The 24,728-nt window shown below is 44.1% G+C and overlaps 1 protein-coding gene across 11 annotated transcripts in view; it reads right to left on the bottom strand.

The window, feature by feature from the left end:
• Positions 1 to 24,677, bottom strand: part of Pgap2 (post-GPI attachment to proteins 2) — a 29,056-nt gene extending 4,379 nt beyond the window's left edge. For 2 of the 11 annotated variants that reach the window (XM_034503629.2, XM_034503636.2), the window contains exons 1-3: positions 10,335 to 10,605; positions 9,990 to 10,101; positions 7,381 to 7,555 (exon numbers count right to left, since the gene is read on the bottom strand). In XM_034503629.2, the coding sequence (XP_034359520.2) occupies positions 7,381 to 7,555; positions 9,990 to 10,101; positions 10,335 to 10,518 (471 nt within the window). In that variant the 5' untranslated portion in view covers positions 10,519 to 10,605. Of the gene's footprint in view, positions 1 to 2,462; positions 2,879 to 3,677; positions 3,840 to 7,379; positions 7,556 to 9,989; positions 10,102 to 10,334; positions 10,621 to 10,668; positions 10,702 to 10,748; positions 10,887 to 24,558 lie in introns of those variants that run through there. The other 9 variants (XM_034503574.2, XM_034503612.2, XM_034503645.2 and 6 more) reach the window with 9 other exon arrangements.
• Positions 24,678 to 24,728: the final 51 nt, after the last annotated feature.

Raw genomic sequence — 24,728 nt, 5'->3', positions numbered from 1 at the left:
CTTAGAGGGACCTTCCTGGAATATTCATTCTGAAGACAGCTTCCCAAGCTCAGTTACTTAGCAGGGAATAGGACCAGTATCTGAAGGCTACTGACTGAAAGCAAGAGAGGACTAGTGACTGTCAGGCTGCCTTCACGTGCTTCTTTCAGATTAAAGATGAGGCAAGATTTCAAGAGTAGGGACTGCCTCATCCATCAGATACAAATATACATATATCATCAGGTAAATATTTCCACTTCCTTCTCCAGCAATTAAATCTCCCTAATTCACTAACTGTGCCAACAACAATCTCTGAAACTATCAGACACCAGATATACACAATTCACTCCAAATATTCCTGTAAAACCAGAGCTAAAAGCACTGATGGGCAAAGATCCCCTTTCTAATAGGGAAGTAGATCAGAAACTCATAGAGGGAAAGTTTCAAGAAATCCCCTAACCAGGGACTGGAAAGATAGCTCAGTAAAATGTTTGCTGTGCAAGCATTAGACCCTGAGTTTGAGCCATAGGTCCCAGGTTTAAAAGAAAAACCCAGGCACAGTGGCATGTACTTTAATCCCAGTGCTGAGGAAGCAAAGACGGGGAGATCCTTGGGGCCCACTGGCCGGCCAGCCTAGCCAAATGAGACTGTCTCAAAAAACAAAGTGGATGGCTCCTGAGATAAAGTATCCTAAGGTTATCCTCTGGTGTATACACACACACACACACACACACACACACATACAAGAACTCTTTATTACTTTATTCCATTAAAGAGTAAATCTGGTCTCAGGCAAAAGCTGCCCCCCCAACACATACACATTGCACACATTAATTATAGTAGGCTTATCTACCTTCTTGTCCTCCACCCCTTAGCAACCTGACAAGAACTCCAGCTCCTGATGATCCTACTTGCTCCTCCTCTGGGCTCCACTCTTATCTGTGTCCTCACAATCTGTCTTGGCACTGGTCTCAGCAGCATGAGCCACTGCACTAGTATTTACAATGTAGCTGTCTTCGGACTCACCAGAAGAGGGCATCAGATCCCATTACAGATGGTTATGAGCCACCATATGGTTGCTGGGATCTGAACTCAGGACCTCTGGAAGAGTAGTCAGTGCTCTTAACCACCAAGCCATCTCTCCAGCCCCCACCCCCTTTTTGTTTTGTTGTTTTGTTTCTTCAAGGCAGAGTTTCTCTGTGCAGCCCTGGTAATCCTAAAACTCACTCTATAGACCAGGCTGGCCTTGAACTCACAAAGATCCACCTGCCTCTTCCTCCAAAGTACTGGGATTAAAGGTGTGAGCCACCACCACTAGGCTTGGTCTCCCTATTCTTGATCCCTATCTTTTTTTTCCAGTCAGAAGCTAGAATGAACGTCTAAAGTACAACTGATCACAACTCTTACTGCCTAAAAATCTTCCCACAGTTCTTAGCCTGGCAATGATCCTCTCTCACCTCTACACAGTCCAGCCACAGAGTTCCCTCCTTCAGGAAAGGCGTCTCCAGTATCTAAGCTAGGTTAAATGTCTCCTCTGAGCCCTATAGTCCCTGAATTCTCTTTTATCACAATAAGAATCCCAATTCAGGGTCAGGAGATGGCTCAGCAACTTGTTGCTCTTCCAAAAGACACCAGTTAGCTTCCCAGCACCCTCCTCAGGCAGCTCACAACTACCTGTTACTCTAGTTCCAAGGGATCTGATGCCTTCTTCTGGCTTCGCATGGTAGCTGCCCTCATGTGCACATACACATACATATAAATAAATAAATAAATAAATAAATAAATAAATAAATAAATCACACTATATTGTAACTGTACCCAAGGACCATCTCGTGTATGAATTACATGCTAAGAGCAACTGAATATCCATCTGACTTACAGCCTGTACTCCTGAGCCCTCAGAAAAGACCTAGTAGAGCTCTAGGAAGCAGGAAGTCTATCCTGGTTTCTAGCTGGCCTGAGTGGACACAGGTTGTGGGGCCTAGGACTGCCAGTAGAGAAACAAAGCTTGAAGATTGCAGAACAGAGATCCGATTAGGGATCCCCTAATCTGAGATAAAACTACTTGTTACTTCTCCTGGCTCCTGGCCTCTTATACATCCTTAGTCTCTCTATTCCTCTAATCTAGTTTTTCTTTAGCATCTTCTTCCTCCTTCTCCTGACCAATCCTCCCCAGCCGCAGTTCCTCCCCTTCCCCCGACTCCCTCACCATCACCACACTCTGCTCCAATTCCTCTGTACTTTCTGTAATTCTCTTCCAACCTAGAGTCCCTGCCTCTCATTTCTCCATTCACCCTGACCTGCCTCACCCCCAACCCTTTGTCACTTTCCTTTCACTGAACCTCCACCTCTCGCCTACTTGCTGATTCTTCCCTTGCCACTACTTCATAACCTGTCCCTTCCCCTGCCCCTGCCCCTGCCCCTGCCCCTGCTCCTGCCCCTGCCCATGCCCATGCCCCAGGTGCTGGGATGCTGGAACTCACCCCACAGTCAGTGGCCACCGTGTACTCAAAGTGGAACACCAGAGACCAGATGATGCAGAAGAAGAAGCCAAACAGGGGAAAAGTGATGACCCACCAGACAAAGGCTGTGAAGCGGAGCCGGAACACGGTCCCATCGGGGTCCAAGGCCGCAGAGAACATCCTGTAAGGAGTGGTCCAAGCAAGGCAAGGGGCACAACTTGGGGCCTGGTAGAATACCTGGGCCTGGAGAAGTAGAGCCTTTTCCAGAACTGGCACAAGGAAAAGCCAGAACATAAATGGAAGGTAGGGTAGAAAAGGAAGAAGATGAAGAGGGATGGGACACAAGGAACAGAGACAGGTAAGGACAGCTCTCAGGAACCATGGCACACTGATACTCTCTAGTTCCACCTTTTAAAGAGCCTAAACAATAGAGAATGCCAGGGCCCTGAACACTGGAACTGTGAGGGTGTCACTCACAATCACCATCCTCACAGCAACTGAGAAGGTTCAGAAGTGGAAAAGTTACTATTCCCATCACACACAGGAGACAAAGGCTATACCAGCACCAAGTGCCTGGACTAAAGCCTCTTGTTATCTAGCAGCTTAAGGCTCTAAATTAAGGACCTTTGGCTCAGACTAGCTAAGACCTCCCACAGACCCTGTCTGATCACATTCCTCCTTCTCACCCATGTTCAACTAAGAACAATGACAATGTCCTAGAACCCATTTCAGCAGAACTACAAGTTACCAACCATTCCACCCCCAGGCTCTAAATGAGCCAAGCCACAGGTCAGCAACGCTCTGATTCTGTGGAGCCTAAATGTCCATCCCTTTCCCCTCTGAGAGGACTATCTGATCCAATAAAAAACTGGGAGGAATATGAGGGTCTTGAGAACCTTCTCCCTTCAGCTGCAGCTCAGTATACTGAGTCAAACCCAAGAAGCCTCCATCCAGGTTAAGTACATACCAAGAAGCTGGCCTTTCTCACTCCTACCCTCCCGATAAAGAAATAAGTTACCCCCCATAGTCCCTATGGCCCTGATCACCATGGCTATTCCAAGGCTTCCTTTGGGGCAAGCTGAGCCAGAGAGCCAGCGCTGGAGTAAAAGGCCTAGGACCAAATCTTTCCTTGGATTCCATACTTCCTCCCATTAAGGAGGGTGTAGAAGCCAGTCCACCAGACTAGCTTTTCATCAGGAATGGGGTGGACTGGGAGGGTGATCAAGAAATACTTACACTGGGTGCTGCAGAATCCTGGGATGGGATTGAGGACTCCAGCCAGACTGAAACTGCTCCGGACCAGAGGGTCCCACCCCCAGGTCCTCAGGGCCTGCCCTCCGCCCACAAAGCCAAGTTCTCCATGCCTGCCCAGGCACACAGCCTTCTCAGAATCAACAAGGCCACCTCATAAATCCCAGAACACTGTGCAACTGTAAGAAGTTAAGATAGTGACTAAGGTCAGCCCACTAAGCTTCTTTGCCAAGCATGGAGGCGGAGACCTTTCTAAATATTGTGTCCAGGGGAGACAAGCAGGTTTCTAGAAAGGGAAAAAGAGAAAGAAAAAAAGGGATCTGGCTCATTTTTTATTGGAACATACATGGGTATGCTTTTAGATCCACTAAGAGAGCTGACTAGCCTGTGGTAAGAGAATGAAGGGGCTGGTGAGATGACTGAAGGGTAAAAGCCCTTGTCATGCACCCTAATGGTCTGAATTAGATCCCCAGAACCCATGGAAAGGCAGAAGAAGAAAACTGAGTCCACAAAGCTGCCCTCTGACTGCCACACATGTGCCATGGCAGCTGCAGGCATGAGTATGTGTGCTTTCATACACACACACAAAGAGTTAATAAAATAGAATCAGATTCAAAAGAGTTCTTGACAGGACTGAATATGGGCTATCAGTATCCAGCCAGTATCCATACAGAAATAGCTTGGGCTGCATCAACAACAGTCTGACAGCAATAGGAATAAATAGTATTGTTTGTGCCTGTAGTGCCCAGGCCAGCTGAAGTTCAATTATCCAGATCTAGGCCCAACAAAGCCAACACAGTTAACAACTGGATCCAGTCCAAGGACGTAGTTAGGGTTGTCAGGAGCCTATAGACCCTATCCTGGAAGGTTGCCTGCAAAAATAAGAGCTACACTCCTCAGACGGACTTAGGGGTCTCCATTACTGTCTTCTCATCTATGCAGGACTGATAAAACCAGGAGGAGAGCATAATTCTATGCCTGTCACAGCAGAGCCAAGACCAGGGCATGGATTGTAAAGAAAATCTATGTTGGCTGAGTATAGTAGTGTGTCTTTAATCCTAGCACTTGGGAGGCTGAGGCAGGTGAATTTCTGTGAGTTTGAGGCCATCCTGTTCTACATAACAAGTTGTAGACCAACCAGAACTATATAGTGAGAGACCTTGTCTCAAACAGCGCCCCCCAAATCTATGCTGCTGCTGCTGCTGCTGCTGCTGCTGCTGCTGCTGCTGCTGCTTCTTCTTCTTCTTCTTCTTCTTCTTCTTCTTCTTCTTCTTCTTCTTCTTCTTCTTCTTCTTCTTCTTCTTCTTCTTCTTCTTCTTCTTCTTCAAGTGTGCTCATTGTTAGTTACTAAACCTCCTTAAAACAGGTTACTTGAAGGACGGAGTTCCCTCTTACTTGGGATGTATAAGTAGAGGTGATGTCATTAGTGATGGGTATGTTAGGCTGGGTTACTTACATTATGCCTAGGGCTGGCCCTTCCTGGAATATTCTGGGTAGGAAACTCAAAGCATAAATAAAAGCTTCAGTTGTATCTAATAGAAGAATCCCAGGGAGTGGGGGTGAAATATTCCCAGGGCCACTAAGCCAGCAACTAACCTATGCTTTAGTCCCCTAACTAGTATACCAAGAGTGGGTAGTAGGTATCAGGTAGGCTGAGGTCATGGGTCCTGTTAGCCCTCAGGGCCAGCCAGAAGGGTAGAGCAAACAAGTACTGTTTAACTTACAAGCTGTAAAACCTTTATATTTTTGTTTGGACTATCTGCCTTTCCCAAGGCACTAGACTGGAAAGTCATATGTATTTACTCAACAAATACTTTTTGACTCAGTGCAGTGTTTGTTCTCATGGAGATGCCAGTATGGTGAGGAAGACAGATATGGTATGAGAGAAATGTAGGCAGTAACACCAAGAACAGTAGGCACTTATAAGAAGGAGGTAAGTTTGACTCAAAGAGGCCAGGCAAGGTGTTCCAGAGGAGGAAGCACCTTAGAAGGGATTTTCAGGATGGGCAGGAGTTAGGTAATGGGAATACATGATGCACTATCTGAAGGCAGCACTAAGGCAGGAAATGATCTTAGCTCACCTAGCTCAGTGGCTCTCAACCTTCCTAAAGCTGTAGTCCTTTACTATAGTTCTTTATGGGGTGGTGACCTCCAAACATTTTGTTGCTACTTCATAACTGATTTTGTTACTTTATAAATCATAATGTAAATATTTGATATGGAGGATATCTGCTATGTGACAACCCCCCCCCAATGGCTGAGAACTGCTAACCTAGCTACTCTCTTTTCTCCCAGTCCTGTTCCTTCCATTTACTTTTACTTATTTATTGGAGGGTAGGGGTAAGATAGGCTTTCATTCTTTTTTTTTTTTCCCTTGGTTTTTCAAGACAGGGTTTCTCTGTGTAGCCCTGGCTGTCCTGGAACTCACTCTGCAGACCAGGCTGGCCTTGAACTCAGAAATCCACCTGCCTCTGCCTCCCAAGTTCTGGGATTAAAGGCGTGCGCCACCACCACCCAGCTGAAAGAAAACTTTCAAGTCATATTGAACAAAAGAAGAGGACCATCACCCCAAACTCCCAGACAGAATCCTCTGCTGGACCTAGACTTCCTCTGGAGCAAATGGTCTTTTATAGGAGGTGAGGGTCATCTAAAGGGTCTTCAAAGCTCTCTCTAAAGCTAGCTAAGCTCCATGTCCAGGCTCTCCCTCACCTGAGGCCCTGCCTCTTTATCTCCTGACCCACCTCCTAACCTTATGATCTCTTATTCTTTCTCATTCTCTTCCTCATCCTGTTTTAGACCCTTTGTACTCCCCAATCCAACTTCCCATATTGTCTCTACCTGGAGCTCTACCCTAGTCTTAGAGAGGAGCAGGGCAGGCACCATCAACCTCTCTATGGACATAGAAACTGGCACTTTCTGGGCCTCAGGTAGCACTGTCAGTGAAGGAGAAACATAACAGACATCAACACAAGTATTACCCGATTTACCCTCATACTCTATGGAGAAACTCAAATCTCTTTGCATAGCTCAAGTACCCTCAGAGGGCATGGACCCACCCTAGAATACATACTCATGCACATAACTAGGTCTCCACACAGACCGAGTTTTTCTCACACATACAACTGTTCTTGAAGCCATTAAATATAGGCATGTTCCTCATAATCACATACGTGCACAAAATTGCATTCCCACAGACACAGGCAAAAGCCCAAAGTGACACACTGTGAAACTTACAATGTCCTCTATCCCAATCCCATCCTCTCCCTTCCCCTCTAGGAAACCCTATAGGAGCTCCTGAATCTGTTCCTCTATGAAGCAGTAATTGGATTCTGGGTTTTTATTTCTTTGTTTATTTTTAAGGCAGGGTCTTTTTCTATATAACCCTGCCTGGCCTGGAACTCACTATGAAGATCAGGTTGACCGCAGAGATCCACCTGCCTCTAACTTCCAAATGCTGGGATTAAAGACATGAACCTCTATACCTGGCCAAGGTTCTGGGTTTGGGGGCTACCCAACTTTAGTAACCCCAGTTCCTATAACTTTCATAGAAAGTAAAAGGAACCTAATTCATGAGACCTCAATTTACAAACAACCCATCACCACCCAGTAGGCCAGTACATTTGATGGAGCCTACAGGAGAACTGTCTAATTCTGTTAATATAAGCCACCAGTACCCTCCAAGCCCTACCCCACAGTGTGTAGATGTTGTCTCCTTGAAGTGAAAGAGCAGGGACCACAGGATGCAGAAGAAGAAGGCCACAAGTGGACAGCAGACAGTGATCAGTGCCACCATAGTGAAGCGGAGCCGGACTAGGGTCCCATCCCGGTCCAGTGTCAGTGGGACCTGGTACATCTTGTTAGACCTAAGGATGAAAGGTGTGTTGTCATGGCCCCAGGCAGCAGGGCTGAGGGCACAGTTGATAATGCAAGCACTCATGCTCAATCCAAAATTTAACGGAGGAAGTCTGAGGAGACTCCTAAACTCTGGCAGCTCCTTTCACAGATGAAGAAGACTCAGAATCCCAAAGCAACACTCAACTTCAGTTTCTGAAGAAAGACAATGAATTCCATCTATATTAAGACAATGCTAGAAACAGACTGAAAGGCCTTTCAACTCTTCCAGTCTAAATAGGCCTTGGACTGCAGTAGTTAGTTTATCTAGTCTTTCACTGATTCAAGAACCAAACTTAAAACCAACTGGTGGACAGATTGGCCTGTGCCTACCTGCCCACCCCAAAGCCTCTGCCCCAGCCTCTTGGTTCTCACTGTTTCACTCACCAGTGCAGGGCCCTGCTGCACCTTCAGGCCCATCCCAGGCTCTGGGATTGCAGGCACAGCAATCCAGTGCAGTGGGGACTCCATAGAAGCTGATAGAACCTCCATCCCATGATTGTCCCTGTCTGCAGCCTCACGTGCTTTAAGGGTGAAAGGCTTTGCAGAATCAGGCCTAGAGATAGCCTGGCCTGCTATGTGCAGGTCAGAGCTGCTTGATCAGCTTCTGGTGGCTTCCCAACACCCAGTGCCTCCTGAGATGAGGTAAAGGCTCTTGAAACTGATTTTTCCCTCAGACAAGAGTCTGCTGGGCAGTGGTAGTGCACGCCTTTAATCCTAGCACTTGGGAGGCAGAGGCGGGTGGATCTCTGTGAGTTTGAGGTCTGCCTAATCTACAGAGCAATTACTAGGATAGCCAGGGCTACACAGAAAAACCCTGTCTCAAGAAACCAGAGAGAGACATAAAGAGAGAAGGAGATGAAAGAGAGAGATAGAAAGAGAGAGTGTGTTTCTACTGTCAGGCACTACGACAGCTAAGCACACACTGGCAGCCCTAGCCCGACCCTCTCAGAGTGTATGGTATAGAAGGGAAGGTAAAGCAGGATCAGCAGTAAGGAAACACAGGGTCCACACAGAGTCATATATTTCAATTCTGATCTTCTTGATCCCTTTCTCTCTCAACCAAAACTCTAGACAGGAAGATCAGATTAGAGCTGGAGTGAGCAAAAGAGAACATAAATACCACATATCTATACCCAGGAGCCAATCTTCCTGTGCCCATTGTAAAAATGGAAAAACCAAGAGGCAGAGAGTCTCTTCCTCAAAGTTGAACCTGCAGAACAGTCATTCTCAGAGTTTAGGCTTCTTAGTGCCAAACTATAACTGGCTCCAGATACATATAAACCGGCCTTTCTGGTCTCAAGCCATGACTCTTCCTGGCCCCACCCTTAAATAGAACTCTGATCTCAGGCTGGCCTCCTAGCATACCAGAAACAGGTGGACACACCTCCACATTTTCCTCTGCCTTTCCACCTACCTTTCTGCCAGGACAGATCAAGCAGCCTGGCCTAAGTTCTCAAGTTCTTCCTCCCCTTTGGGGCAATACATATTTGGTCAAGCATCTCCCTGGGAAGTTGGAAGTGGCACTGATGACCCTTCCAGATCTACTCATTCTCTGGATAGGACCCTAGACAAGAGCACTGTCCCTACCCAGCCCACACCTAGACTCTATTTGAAGTAGATTTAACCCAAGCCTCCTCCTAATACTCCTCCCTGAAGGCAGCTGCTCTGTATCCCCTGGGAACCACTGGGCTCCTCTAACTGAAGATGGGACCTTCAGCTTGAACAGACCTCACCCCATGCAGGGTCAATGAGGTGGTTCAAGGACAGTGTCAGAAACAAACAAAAGATAGTTGATTCCACTTCTTGGCAGTGTGCCTGGTCTCCCTTTTTTGTATGACCTTGGACAAGTCACCTAACCATCCTGGGCCTGTTTAAAATTGTACAAGAGGAAATCACATGGTTTAGACTACTCCTGAGGCCCCTCTACCATGGCCAGTGCGTTCTATCTTAGTTTGAGGAGCTCACTACTATAAGCTCTGCTCCTAGGCAGCCTTAACTTCTTTACTGGCACTACTTAGTTGATTTCATTTTATTTTAGTTTGTGTGTGCATGTGTTTGTGTACACACTTCCAGAGAAAGGATCTTACTGTGTAGCCCAGGCTTGCTGGAAACTCCCAACCCTTCTGTCTCTGCTTCCCTGTTGCTGAGATTACAGGGCTCTGAAAACTGCTTTTGTATAAGTATCACCACTTCATATCCAAAGTCCCTAAAGTCTCACTACCACACTCCTGTCAGAATCTACATTCTGAGCTCAATACACGATATACAATCTCTTTTAGTTCTGTTTATTTTGGGAATAGGTGTTGTTCTCTGGGTTCCCATTTCACAGAAGAGGAAACTGAGTCCTAGGGTAGTTTAAAAACACACACACACACACACACACACACACACACACACACTTACTTAAAGCCACAAGCTAGTAACTGGCAGAGCTGGTATTCAAAACTAGTCTGAGGTTCCAAGGCTCCCCCACGCCTCCATCCGTGGTGCCTGGAGGGATCTTGAGCAGAAGGCCCTGCGGAATAAATTAGGCAGTCTTTAAACCCAGCACACCTAGCCCAGTCACCAAGTGGGCAAAGGTAAGACATCGGTTCGGCATCTGGATGCCTGCAGTTCCCGGTTCCGAGTGTGTGCACAAGGCGGGCAGGCAGGCATCTAGACGCAGGCCTGCGGAGGCCAGACCTCGTGGCAGGGCTCCCGGAGTGGCACTGCCCTGTAGCCCGAACTGGCCATTCCCTCCTTACTCACCCAAGTAGTGGTGGCTAGGGGGTCGTACCCCGTAGCCAGGGGCACGGAACCGGGAGCCCCAGCCCGGCCCGGAGGCGAGTGGAAGGGGGCGGGTCGCAGCAGCAATGGCGTGAGGCGGGGCCAGCGCTCTGGGGTGGGTCTTAAAGAGGAAACTGGGCCCGTTTCTACACTGGCTCCTCCCCATTTTGGGGAATCAGGACTCCGGGATTTCTTTATAATCTAGCGTCTCCTGAAGCCAAGCCTCCCCAGGTCGGCTCTGTCCCCACTATTTCTGAGTACGTGGGAGCAGTCAGGGGGCCCTGGACACATGGCTTTGACATGTTGGATAAGTCACCTTGTCATCTTACTTCTGGCTGCATGCCATCACCTGTTGAAAGAACGTAAAATTCAGTGGAACCCAAATTCTTTCATTACCTGACCCGATTCTCCAGTCCTCTATGCTCATTTTAATCGAATTTGCACTTCTGAAACATTACGCCAATTTTGCCCCAGCCTTGGCTATTTTCCCTCCAACTTTTTTCTCTATGGCCAGCTACAGCATCCAACAAAAGGAGCTAAAAAAAAATAATAATAAAATAAAATAAAATAAACCAAAAGCCACATTGCGGATAGATCTTCTGAGCCCATTCCAGAAACTCAGGTCCAAAGCTGTTCTCACCTTTTATCAGAAGATGGCGCCCTATCCAGTCCGACATCGCTGGTGAGGGTGAGGGTGAGGGTGAGGGTGAGGGTGAGGGTGAGGGTGAGGGTGAGGGTGAGGGTGAGGGTGAGGGTGAGGGTGAGGGTGAGGGTGAGAGTGGGGGTGAGAGTTGGGGTGGGAGGTGGAGGTAGGGGTGGGGGTGGAGTGATGGGAGCGTTCAGCCAGACCCCAGCTTTAGGGCTCTTCACACACACACACACAAAAAGAGAGAGAGAGAGAGAGAGAGAGAGAGAGAGAGAGAGAGAGAGAGAGAGAGAGAGAGAGAGAGAGAGAGAGAGAGAGAGAGAGAGAGAGAGAGAGAGAGAGAGAGAGAGAGAGAGAGAGAGAGAAACCAGGTCCCAGTGTTCTTTTTCCCACTTTGGCCTGGCCTAGACTGATAGTCCTGGGAAAGACTATACTATCCAAAATCAGAAGGAGGATGATGGGACCAACAATTTCTCCTGTAGACATCTTGGATTGCCAGGACCAACTGCAGCAGATGTGGGTCCTACTGAGCCAGACAGTTATCACCGCTAAAATCCTACTTAAATTCTCACAGTAATAATCACACATTCTGATAATCTGTATATCCTAGGCACATTGCTACTATGCATTTAACTCATTTGATCCTCATAAAAATAAAGTGGATCTTTTTTTTTTTTTTTCTCAACTGAGTCTCCTGTGGGTAAGATGTGTTGTTCAGTGAGACCGCTGGGTTGATGAGGTAGCTCAGTGGCTGATGGTACTTGCTACCAAGGCCTAGAACCTGAGTTCAATCCTTGGAAATAGCAGAGTGGAGAAAGAGAACTGACTTACACAAGTTGTCCTCTAGTCTCCAACAGCATTCACACATTGCAAAGTAAAAAATAATATCCTCCTCCTCCTCCAAGAGGTAGGTAAGAAACCTGCTATGTAGCCAAGGATGACTACCTCTTCTACCTCCACTTCTGAGTGTAGGACTACAAGTGTGTATCACCAGCCCACGGTTTGTGGATGGCTGGGAATCAAAGCTTAGTGCATGCTGGGCAAGTACTCTACCAACTAAGCTAAATCCCTCACCAAGGTAGAATTAATATCCTCACTTTACCAAGTAGAAAACTCTCCAAAGGCACATTACTTACTCATGTGCCTGAAGTCATTCCAACAATCACTATATAGAGTCAACCCCACAGGATAGCTATAGTTGCCACACTGGAGAACAGAAAACAGATGTTCAGACATGCTGATTAACTTGCAAGAGCTCTTTTCCCTGGATTTAGTCTTGTTGGTTTGCTCGTCCTAGGTCCTCTCTGTGACAGGTACTGGTAATGATGGAGGTGACCCAGAGAGATGGTTTTTTTTGTTTTGTTTTGTTTGGTTTTTTTTTTTTTTTTTTTTTTTTTTTGTTTTTTCGAGACAGGGTTTCTCTGTGTAGCCCTGGCTGTCCTGGAACTTACTCTGTAGACCAGGCTGGCCTTGAACTCAGAAATCCGCCTGCCTCTGCCTCCCAAGTGCTGGGATTAAAGCCATGCGCCACCACCTCCCGGCCCCATTTGATCCTCTTAATAAACTAGATGGGCAAATTTGGTGAAAACTATCATACAGATAAAAGTGATTTAATAGGCGTGGTGCCAGTGGCCTGTAATTTCAGTGGTAGGGAGGTAGAGGCAGGAAGACCAGGAATTCAAGGTCATCCTTGGTTATGTGGCAAATTTAAAGCCAGCCTTGATTGTTGTGCCTCAAAAGGGAAAAAAAAAGGGAGAGGGGAGGGGAATATGTGTGTCAAAATGGCAAGGCACTTGCTGTCAAATATGACCACCTCAGTCTGTGGTAGAGAGATATGGAGATAACCAACCATAAACTGTTTTCTTACCTCCACACATGAGTTGGGCACATGTATGTGCACGAACACACACACACAAACACACATCAATAAATAAATGTTAAAAAATTTAAAAATCATTAGAAAATGAATGAGCAATTAAGCCGCCAGTCTCCCCTCAAAAAGCAGGCACTCAGTGCTTCCTAAATTGGCATTTGTCCATTGTCCAATTGCTGTTGGAGGTTGATATTTTCTGGTATCTCTCCTTCTCCTGTGGATTTGCTTATATCTGGAAATACCCTAGACAGACTATGCCTTAAATAGCATCACTGATGTCCAGTTTTATCCACAGTTATCATCCATTCCCCATATGCACACCCTCATACCACACCCTTTCACACAGACTCAGTGTTCACAAAGATAGTTCAGCATCCAATAGCATGGGGGCAGTGCACAAGTGGGGGATAAAAAAGAAAATATAGCCTGATGTGTTAAGAACAGCTCCACGGGGCTGAAGAGATGTCTCAGCAGTTAAGAGCACTGTCTGCTCTTTCAGAAAACCTGGGTTTGATTCCTAGCACCTACGTGGTAACTCATAACCATCTGTAATTCTGGTTCTAGGAAATTTGTCACCCTTGTTTGGTTTCCTAGGGGACAAAGCATGCACATGGTACACATACGTATATACAGGTAAAATATCAATCCACAAAATAAAGGAATAAAAAAAAGAAAAACAGAAAAGATTTCCTATAAGAATTGTTATAAGAACTCTTCATTGACTTGTCTCTCCACCACCCTCAAAGTTTATCTATAATGACTCTTCTTTAAAATTTCTATTCACTAGGCAATGGTGGCACACGCCTTTGATCCCAGCACTTGGGAGGCAGAGGCAGGGGGATTTCTGAGTTCGAGGCCAGCGTGGTCTACCGAGTGAGTTCCAGGACAGCCAGGGCTACACAGAGAAACCCTGTCTCAAAAAACCAATAAATAAATAAATAAATAAATAAATAAATAAAAATTTCTATTCATTTTTAAAGATATATGTGCATCTATATACACATTTTATGTACATTATATATGTACATTTTAAAGATACACACACACACCAGAAGATGCCATTAGACAGTTGTGAACTGCCATGTGGTGCTGGAAATTGAACTGAGGACCATTAAAAGACTAGTGAGTTGCCAGGCAGTAGTGGTGCACACCTTTAATCCCAGTACTTGGGAGGCAGAGGCAGGAGGATTTCTGAGTTTGAGGCCAATCTGGTCTACAAAGTGAGTTCCAGGACAGCCAGGGCTACACAGAGAAACGCTGTCTCAAAAACAAAACAAAACAAAACAAGACCAGTGAGTGCTTTTAACTACTGAGCCATCTCTCCAGCCCTATTGGCTCATTTTTTGCTTTTCTTTGTAGAAGGATTTTAATCCAGCAATATGGCTACTTTGGCTGGAATACAAACACCTAAGTATACACCTTTAATCCCAAACAATGAAGGTAAAGTTAGTTTGTATAAGGAAATATCCATGTTTGAAAGTTATGTCTAATTGAGTGGCAAAGTGATGAGTCAGAGAATGATTTGACAGAATAGGATATATCCAACTCTCATGAAAGAGAGAGGAAAGGGAAGCTACTTGAGTGAGCATGCGGGGGGTGGGGGGAAGGAAGAGGAGGAAGAGGAAGAAGAGGAGGAGGAGGAGGAGGAGGAGAGGAAGAGGAAGAAGAGAGAAGAGAGACAGTTTTACCAGACAGTTATAGAAAGATAGAAAGAGCCGGGCAGTGGTGGCACATGTCTTTAATCCCAGCACTTGGGAGGCAGAGGCAGGCAGATTTCTGAGTTCAAGGCCAGTCTGGTCTACAGAGTGAGTTCTAGGACAGCCAGGGATACACAGAGAGACCCTGTCTCGAAAAACAAAAACAAAACAAAACAAAAAAACAAACAGAAAGATAGAAACAGGTTGCAGAGAGAACAAGATAAACACAGGTAAAGACAGAAAGAACCAGAGAATAAGGAGCCAGAAGATTAGAATATATTGTCAAAGTTAGTATGAAGCTAAGCACATCAATTCAGTCAGAGGATGAAAAAGAAGCCAGATTCAGTCAGTCATCTTGGAAAGGAATTTGAGTCAGAACAACCGAGTTGAATCAGCCAGCCAGAGCTCAGAAAGAACTATAAAGGGCAGGATTATTCAGCAGTAAATCTCAGAATCTGAAAACATTCTAATTCTAGATTAGATTGCACAGAGGCTAGAAGCTTCCAGGACTAGGCCTAGGTTAGCAGACTAAGGCAACATGCCTCTCAGACAACAATTACACCAGGAGAATTTTTTTTTAAAAAGTAATATATATATATATATATATATATATTCCTTTCTTTTCTTTTCTTTTTTTAAGACAGGGTTTCCCTATGTAGCCCAGGCTGGGCTTGACTTGTTCCCTATTCCAGATTGCCCTCAAACTCAAGCAATCCTCTTGAGTCAGCCTCTTCACACTGGGAAAATAGGCATCTACCATCACACCCAATATCACATTCTTTAGGACTAATCTTCTTTTAGGATTATTTTTATGTACATGTATGTGTGACTAAGTATATGCATGTATACCATGTCTGTGCAGAAGCTGGCATTGGATCCCCTTGAGCAGGAGTTATAAGTCATCATATGGGTGATGAGAAGAGAGCCCAGGTCCTCTGCAAGAACAGTAATGAAGTAACTGCTCTCAACCACTGAGCCATCTTTTTAGTCCACATTGGTGCCCCAACCCCATTGCTCTCATTTATTTATTTTTGGCAGGGTCTAACTTTTAGCAGTGGCTGACCTGGAACTCACTATGTAGACCAGGCTGGCCCCAACTCATAGAGATTTGCTTATTTTTGGCTCTCCAAAGCTGGGAGTAAAGGTGTACAGTAACCATCACTCCTGTTAAAACGTGATCATGTCCCTTCTTTGCTGATAATCAATTATTCAGTAGCTCTCCATGGCTTTTATAAGCAGGGATAAATTTCTTTTTTTGGTTTTTCGAGACTATTTTTCTGTATAGCCCTGGCTGTCCTGGAACTCACTCTATAGACCAGGCTGGCCTCGAACTCAGAAATCTGCTTGCCTCTGCCTCCCAAGTGCTGGGATTAAAGGCATGTGCCACCATGTGCCACTGCAGGGATAAATTTCTTAGCGTGGTACTCAACTGCTTTTGCAATCTGGTCATCCTCTACTTCAGCAATTAGATTTTAGACCCTAGCTTCCCACATCTGTAACACTAGAAACATTCTATGGGGTGGGGGGTATTTTGTTTTGTTTGTTTGTTTTGTTTTGTTTTGTTTTGTTTTGTTTTAGTATAGAATAGAGTTTATTCAGGGCATGGAAGGGGAGTTGAGAGGGTAGTAGAGGCAGAAAGGGGAGAGAAGTCTCTATCACATTTTATTAAGATTCTGGCCACAAAGTAGCAAATGAATTGCTTGTCTAGACCCCCACACCCTTCTGGAAGTTCTTTTATTTTTTGAGATAGTCTGTGACCCAGACTGGCCTAGAAATTACCATATAGCCTAGGCTGGTGTCAGATACAGCAACTTACTTGCCTCAGTCTCTCAAGTGTTCAGAAACTAGTATAAGGAGACAACCCCCACTTAATAGATTGCTTGATCTTTCAGCCTAATGCAGGGGCAAGAATAGAGGAAGAGAATAGAAAATATTTGATGGACTTTACTGAACTGGGTTTTTAAAATTTTTTTTTAAGATTTATTTATCATGTACAGTTTTCTGCCTGCATATGTGCCTGCATATCAGAAAAGGGCACCAGATCTCATTATAGATGGTTGTGAGCCACCATGTGGTTGCTGGGAATTGAACTCAGGACCTCTGGAAGAGCAGTCAATGCTCTTAACCTCTGAGCCACCTCTCCAGCCCTGAACTGGGTTTTAAAGACTGTACTGAAACAATCTAGCAGCACTTTAAGAATTGCAAGATAGGCCGGGCGGTGGTGGTGTACGCCTTTAATCCCAGCACTTGGGAGGCAGAGGCAGGCAGATTTCTGAGTTTGAGGCCAGCCTGGTCTACAGAATGAGTTCCAGGACAGCCAGGGCTATACAGAGAAACCCTGTCTCGAAAAAAACAAAAACAAAAACAAAAACAAAAAAAAAACAAAAAAAAAACAAAAAATTGCAAGATAGGCCTTTTGAGAGCAATTGCTACTGACTGGATGAAGGGAGTAGAGCTGAGGAAGGTGAAGAGATAAAGAAGGCAGAGACACAGGCAATGCTAGACACCCAGGCCCAACAATGGCCCTGCCTCACAGAAAGGCAAAGAAAACTATGTTCTTCCTTAACTGCTGAGTTTTGTCTTTCCCAGATATCTTTGTTAGGATCAAGACATCCTTCTTGGATGGTTTTAAAGCCCACACTCTGGGGCTGAGGAGATGGCTTAGTGATTAAAGCACTGACTGTTCTTCCAGATGACCACAAATCAATTCCTAGCACCCACATAACATCTTAGCATTATTTGTGATTCCAGTCCCGGGATATCTGATACTCTCTTCTGGCCTCTATGGGCACTTCTCCCACATAGTGCATAGATATGCATTCTGGTAAAATACTCATAAAATAAAACACAAAATCTCAAAAAATAACAATAGACTTGTTGGGCATGGTGGTACATGCCTTTGATCTCAGTCCTTCTCCCCTTAAAAAAAGTCAGCCAGGCACACTTTCAATCCCAGGACGTGGGGGCAGAGACAGGTGGATCTGTGAGCTGAAGACTATCTTAGTCTACAGAGTGAGTTCCAAGACAGAGAGGGTTGTCATGAAAAAAAAAAAAAAAAAAAAAAAAAAAAAAAAAAACACCCTGGGGCTACCCATCTAATTCCAATAACCAGACACACAATAGTAGAATCTTCATTGTTCTAAAGAACTTTCTTTGGCTTTCCTGTTGCTTCTAGAATAAAATCCAGGATTACAATCCTGGATATGATAAATGATTTCTTTTCTTTTGTTTTTGTTTTTTGAGACAGGGTTTCTCTGTGTAGCCCTGGCTGTCCTGGAACTCACTCTGTAGACCAGGCTGGCCTTGAACTCAGAAATCCACCTGCCTCTGCCTCCCAAGTGCTGGGATTAAAGGCATGTGCCACCACTGCCCGGTGGTGAGTGATTTCTTGATGCTACCTGTGCTTCCCCAATCATCTGGTCTGGAATATTTTTACCTTGTGCTTCCATCTTAATGAATTTCATTCTTCCTATAAAGGTATTTAATAGCATGACTCTTTGCTAATTAAGAATTCATGTGGTAGTATCTATGGCAGGCAAGCACTAAAACAATAATAGTGTGAAAGAGAATAGGAAGTGAGATCAGCTTAGTGGATTCTAGGCCAGCAATGGCTACTGAGTGCAAGTCTACATAGCGAGATATATATACGTATATGTGCATGTGTGTGTGCATGTGTGTATGTGTGTTTTGCCTACTTTATGTATGTGCATCATGTGCATGCCCACAGAGATCAGAAGAGGATGTCAGATTCCTGGAACTAGAGTTAACAGACAATTGTAAAATTGTGAAGCTGGAACCCTTGCAAAAGCAACAAGCACTTTGTTGTTGTTTTTCTGTTTTTTTTTTTTTTTTTGAGACAGGGTATCATTGTGTAGTCTTCGATGTCCTGGAACCTCAAGCTCACACAGGTCCACTTGCTTTCAACTACCAAGTGCTGGGACTAAAGAGTGTGACCACCACTGCCCAACTGCAATAAAAATACTTTTTAACCCCTGAACTATCTTTTCAGCCCCCAACATTTTTAAAAAACTTTGAACTAGCAAAATGGCTCAGCAGGTCAAAACACTTGCAATGTAACACTAATACTTTGATTTCACATCCTGAGAACCCACATGAAGGTGAAAAGAGAAAATAAATTCCTATAAGTTGGCCTTTGTATGCAATGGCATATATGCCTACACACTCTACTACTACTCCTACTAACTACTACGGTGTCAGAAATTTCCCTGTCCAATCTATTTGCAGCGCAAAGCCTGTGATTGGACAGAAAAAAGAGAGGTGAAGCTAAGGGTGGCAGAGAGTGAGATGCAGAGAGAGACACAGGGGGGAGAGAAAATGGCAGCGGATATGGACTTGAGTGGTTTTAAGTAGCATAGGTATATATGAAATCTAAAGGTTAGGATAATTGAGATAAATTGTCTAAATTGTATGGACATCTTGGGATTTGAGTATTTGCTGATATATAAATCTGTTTGGTTAACTATAAACTTTAAAACTTTTGATTTACTGGGTTAATGGGTATTGTGATATCTAATGGTGAGGATGGTGGTTATTGCATGGGACTATCCTAGTGCCTTGGAGGCAGCTGGGTTAGCCTAGGGGCCAGGCCAAGAGCCATGGAGGTCAAGTGTCAGTGGGCAGAGGCAGCAGCCATGCCATGTCTCCGGGCCTGGGCCTGTGCCACTGATACCGCCACTGAGACCACTGCCAGTGCCAGCATTAGTGCAGGAACATGACGGCTCACCCGGGAGTCAGCCAGACACATGTTTTCTAATACCAACTGCTGCTGCTGCTGCTGCTACTACTACTACTACTAAAAATGATACAATAGGGATTGGAAAAGTTGCTCAGGGATTAAGAATATATACTGCTCTTACAGACTAAGTTCAGTTTCCAACACTTATGTAGGATGGTTCACGAGCACATGACACAAAATAAATATTCTTTTTAAAGATTTATTTATTTTATATACATGAGTACACTGTCACTGTCTTCAGACACACCAATGGAGGGTATCAGATCCCATTACAGATGGTTGTGAGCCACCATATCATTGCTGAGAATTGAACTCAGGACCTCTGGAAGAGCAGTTGGTGTTCTTAACCACTGAACCATCTCTCCAGCCCCCAAAATAAATATATATAATATATATATATACATACACACACACACAGGATTTCTCTGTGTAGCTCTAGCTGTCCGGGAACTTTCTCTGTAGGCCAGGCTGGTCTCAAACTCACAGATCTACATGCCTCTGCCTCCAGTGCTGGGATTAAAGGTGTGTGCCACCACATCCACAAATAAATATTTTTTAAAAAACAAAACAGTAATTAAAAATCAACAAAATTATAGATCTCGAGAACACCAAAAAAAAAAAATTATAAGGAAAGCATTTGACATAGTGGTAGAAGGAGTTAAGTACAGTTACCATGTATCCTGTATTCTAGTAATTCAACTCCCAGGTATAAACACAAGAGAAACATATGTCTACCAAAATCTTGAATACAAATGTTCATAGCAGCTTACAGTTTCAGAGGTTCAGTCAATTATCATCATGGTGGGAAACATGGTATCATGTAGGCAGACATGGTGCTGGGAAAGGAGCTTTTTAAAAAAGATTTATGCCAGGCAGTGGTGGCACACATCTTTAATCCCAGCACTTGGGAAGCAGAGGCAGGCAGATTTATGAGTTCAAGGCCAGCCTGGCCTACAGAGTGAGTTCCAGGACAGCCAGAACTAGACAGAGAAACCCTGTCTCGAAAAACAAAAAGCAAAACAAAACAAAACAAAAAAACCCAAATGTTCATAGCAGTATTATCCATAATGGCTAAAAGTGGAAACTCAAATTTCTATTAACTGATTCGTACACAGAAAATGGTATACATGTATAATAGGATATTATTAAGCCATAAAAAGAAATGTCATATTGATACAAGCTATCTATGCCAATAAAATTTAAAAACATTATCCCAAGTGAAAGCACCAGACACAAAATCCATAGATTATATTTGCATTAAATAACTTCAGTAAGTCAATGTAAGAAAGAGATTAATGAGTGCTTGCTAGGGCTCAAGAACAAAGGTTCATAACAATTTTAAAGGATGTAGGGCATCTTTTTTAGGGGGTTATAAAAACTGTCCTGGAATCACATAGTTGAGATGATAGTACAACGGTTTTATTGTATTTAAAAACTACTGAGTTATACACTTTAAAAGAATGAGTTAGAGTTTGTGTAAACTACATTAACTTAAATTAAGACCCAGGGCCAGGAACTATGGTGCATGTCTTTAATTTTATCAATCAGGAGGCAGAGACAGATGGATTGCTGTGTGTTGGAGTCCAGCTTTGTCTACATTGAGTTCTAGGTGACCCAGGTGAGACCATTCTTAAAAACAACAACAACAATAGATCCAGCTAAAAACTGGGGCTAAATAAAAAAAGGTACAATTACAAAACAAAAAGAAAAGAAGGGGGCTGAAGCAATGGCTCAGCAGTTAAGAGCACTTGCTGTCTTTGCAAAGGACCCAGGTTTGATTCCCTACACCTATTTGGTGGCTCACAATCATCTATAACTCCAGTTCCAGGGGATAAGACACCTTTTTCTACCCTGCAAGCAATGCATGCATGTGGTACACAGCCATACAAGCACACAAAACACCTACACACAAAATTTTAAAAATAAAAATAAGAAAAAAAGAAATAAGAGAAACAGAAGTAGAATAGGTTGGACAAATAGAAAAAGTATAACATAACATTGGGTAAAGTTCTTGATTTGTGCTAAATACTCAAACATCAAAAGTATTCACATGGAATTTCTAAAAATCCAATTGGGTGCTACTTACAAACCTCAGCCTTCCTTATCAAGTTGTAGAAGAGGGAGCGAATCAACACTTATTGATATTTACTATGGGTCAAGCATGACCTAGGAATTTGGCAAGTTCTACTACCTACTCTGACCATCACAAACAGCTTACCATTCACACAGAAGGGAACTGTGACACAGCACACGTAATTTGTCAAAGTCTGAACACTTGCAGATCTAAGACAGACCTTTACTCTGTTTGACTCAAGCTCTACTGTGCTTTCCATTGCATCGTATAGAAACCTGGAGCCATCAGTCCAAAACCATTGCACTTTGATGGTCCTGCTGTTTCCACAGGTCAGTCTTTGCTCTGAGCACTAATCTTTCATAGCTGCATAGAAATCTCTCAAGTCGTGTGTGAGAAAAGATAGAGGCTTCTAGGACAGAGACAGCCAATACCGGGCTGTGGGAATCTCTGGGCTCCTAAGCCTACAACAAGGCTTGGTGTGGAAATATGTTGAGCATTCCCCAGTTGCTTGTCTTTAGAGTGGATGAAGGAATGGCCAGGACAGTGGTGGTGCACAGCCTTAATCCCAGAACTCAGGAGTCAGAGGCAGGCAGATCTCTGTGAGTTCAAGGCCAGCCTGGTTTACAGAGCAAGTTCCAGGACAACCAGGGCTGTTACAGAGAGAAACCCTACCTCACAAAACCAAAAATAAAATAAATAATTATAATAAATTTAAAAATCGAGTGGATTAAGGAAGATGATGTCAACTCTCAGGTATTATAACAACTAGACTGTGAGTGGGTGGGGTTGGGGGTGGAGGAAGCTCTGGCTCCAAATTGATGGCTTTACTAATCGAGGGTCCCTGGGATGGATGATAAGCTATGGATTACATGTTCATCAGAATAATACTTAATAAGGAACTTCAAAATCATCATGGTCCTCCTCACTGAAGCATTTCTCTTTCAATCTATCCTCCCCAGTCTTCCTATAAGCACATATATAAGAATCCCAGCTTCTGTACAACTACTAGTACTTTAAATTAAATATACTCACCTGCTGATTCACTTAAGACACATTTCAAAACCCATGCCTTAAAACATTTAAAATGGTCAGTCCTATTTTTAGAAAATAAAATATATCTAACACTTATTGAGGGTATACTGTGTACCAGGTACCATATCAAATGTTATATTCCTCTCATTTCATTCTCCCAATAGTCTGTAAGTCAAACAAAATTATCCTTATTTTTACAGACAAGAAAACTGAAGTTTGGGAATTTTCCCCATATGATCATAGCTGGGCCTGGATCTAAACTGGGGGTTTTCTGATTCTGAAGTCCAACAATTCTATTATTTTCCTGCTAAAACAATAATTCACTCATCTATGCATCAAATATGTAAATTTAAAGGTATATCTACTATGTGCCAAGTCTTAAGGACACTAACATAAATGTCCAGGGCAGGTTTAAATGTAGCTGTATTTGAAGATTGAAGGACCAAAAAATTAGAGGTTTGGGATGGTGGCAAGAAAGCCACTGTAAACATGAAAAGAGAAAATCCTAAGGATTGTTGTTTCTCATTTTGTTTTTAAGACAGTTTCACATATTCCAGGGTGACACTCAGCTTCATATTCTGCTTCAGCTACCTGAGAGCTGGAGTTACAGATCTTGGCTATTACACCCCACCTGCTGACTTTCTGTTTCAGAGTAAAGGCAGAGGAGGAATGATGGAAAAGCAGGGCATTTGGAGAGAGGGTTTTGGGGATGGTGGGTGCAGATGGGTGCAGATGGTAGAGAGGTAGTATGTACCCTCTTTTTGAGCACAACTCCTGCTACCTGTGAGAGCTCAATAACTAGCTTTTCCTACTAGGCAATTTATACATTAACTATTCTTTCAAGTATATACTAAACACTGACAATATATCATGTTTCTTCCATTTACTCTCTTATTTTATCTTCATACCAGTTTATTTAAAATGTTTATTGCATTTGTTTATTTTGAATGTGTGCTTATGGGTGGGTGGATGTGGCATGGAGGGTATGTAAATGTCAGAAAGCAGTTTTCAGGAGCTAGTTCTTTCCTTCCACTATGTAGAGCCAGGGATGGACTCTCATCATCAGGCTTGGCAGAAAGCGTTGACCTGAGCTATCTTGTCATCTTCTGATCCTCCCACCTCCACCTTCCAAATGCTGGGACTACAGGTGTGCACCTTTATGCCCAGTTATGTGGTGCTGGGAATTGAATCTTTGTACCTGGCCAGGCACGCACTGCCCTGGCATCACTTCATTTTAAAGATTTTTTTAATGATTTAATTATTTATGTATATGAGTGTTATTTGTATGTATTCTTCTGCATGACAGAAGAGAGCATCAGACAGAAGAGGGCATCAAAGCCCATTATAGACGGTTGTGAGCCACCATGTAGTTGCTGGGACTTGAGCTCTCAGGACCGTTGGAAGAACAGCCAATGCTCTTAATCGCGGAGCCCATCCATCTCTCCAGCCCCTTTATGATGTTTTTATTTGAGGGAATCATTTAAAAGTCTTAACAAATCTCGTTTCAGTTCTATATTGATGTCCCAGGAGGTGGCAGAGAGGTAGTATGTACCCTCTTTTTGAGCACAACTCCTGCTACCTGTGAGAGCTCAATAATTAGAGGTCTGGTTTCTAGAACATGCCCACTCCTCTGTTCTTTGCTAGGTCCTAAGGAGGAAAGACACCAAAAGGAGGAAAACGAAGCTTTGACCCAGACCAAGGTAGGGGGGAGGCGCAGAACAGAAAATAAGATACAAAGTAACAAGGTAAGATACAAAGTAACTAACAAGAAGACTGCCTGAACTTCACCCCGACTTGTTAAGGTTACCAAATGTGTCCTGGAGAAGGCCAGAAATTTGCGCAAGAAATCCAGAACAAGTATAGGTTCTGAAAGTGCAGCTGAGGCTGAAGGGCCAAGAATCCTCATTTGGGATCAAGCTCTATAAGGCAAGTCCATTGCTCAGGTCTACCCTAGAGATTCAGAGGGGAAAAGTTTAAGAGGGCTGGCTTGCTCTGGAAAGAACAGTGGGGGGGGTGGAGTGTCTGCAGAAAAGCTCTGTGGACTGATGGGTCTCCCGGAAGGGTCCTCCAGCTCCGCAAGTGCAAGCTATTGCCCGCAGACCGAGCTAGAGAAGGGTAGAACAATTACCATGTCATCCTTGGGCCTTCCTTCTGATTGGTCGGAGCTTCCGTAGCGAGTCTCCGCGCTCCAAGGAAGGGGGCGGGGTCTAGACACAACGTCACTGCTGTTTGGTGCTCACTCACCAAACAGCACTAGCCACTCATCAGCCCTCTTCGAGGGGCCCTGTGTGACGTCAT

Source organism: Arvicanthis niloticus, chromosome 1 (assembly GCF_011762505.2).
Source record: "Arvicanthis niloticus isolate mArvNil1 chromosome 1, mArvNil1.pat.X, whole genome shotgun sequence".
In the NCBI taxonomy this organism is placed as follows: domain Eukaryota; kingdom Metazoa; phylum Chordata; class Mammalia; order Rodentia; family Muridae; genus Arvicanthis; species Arvicanthis niloticus.
Note: the sequence above shows the minus strand (reverse complement) of the source record. Positions and strands in the feature narration are given on the sequence as shown.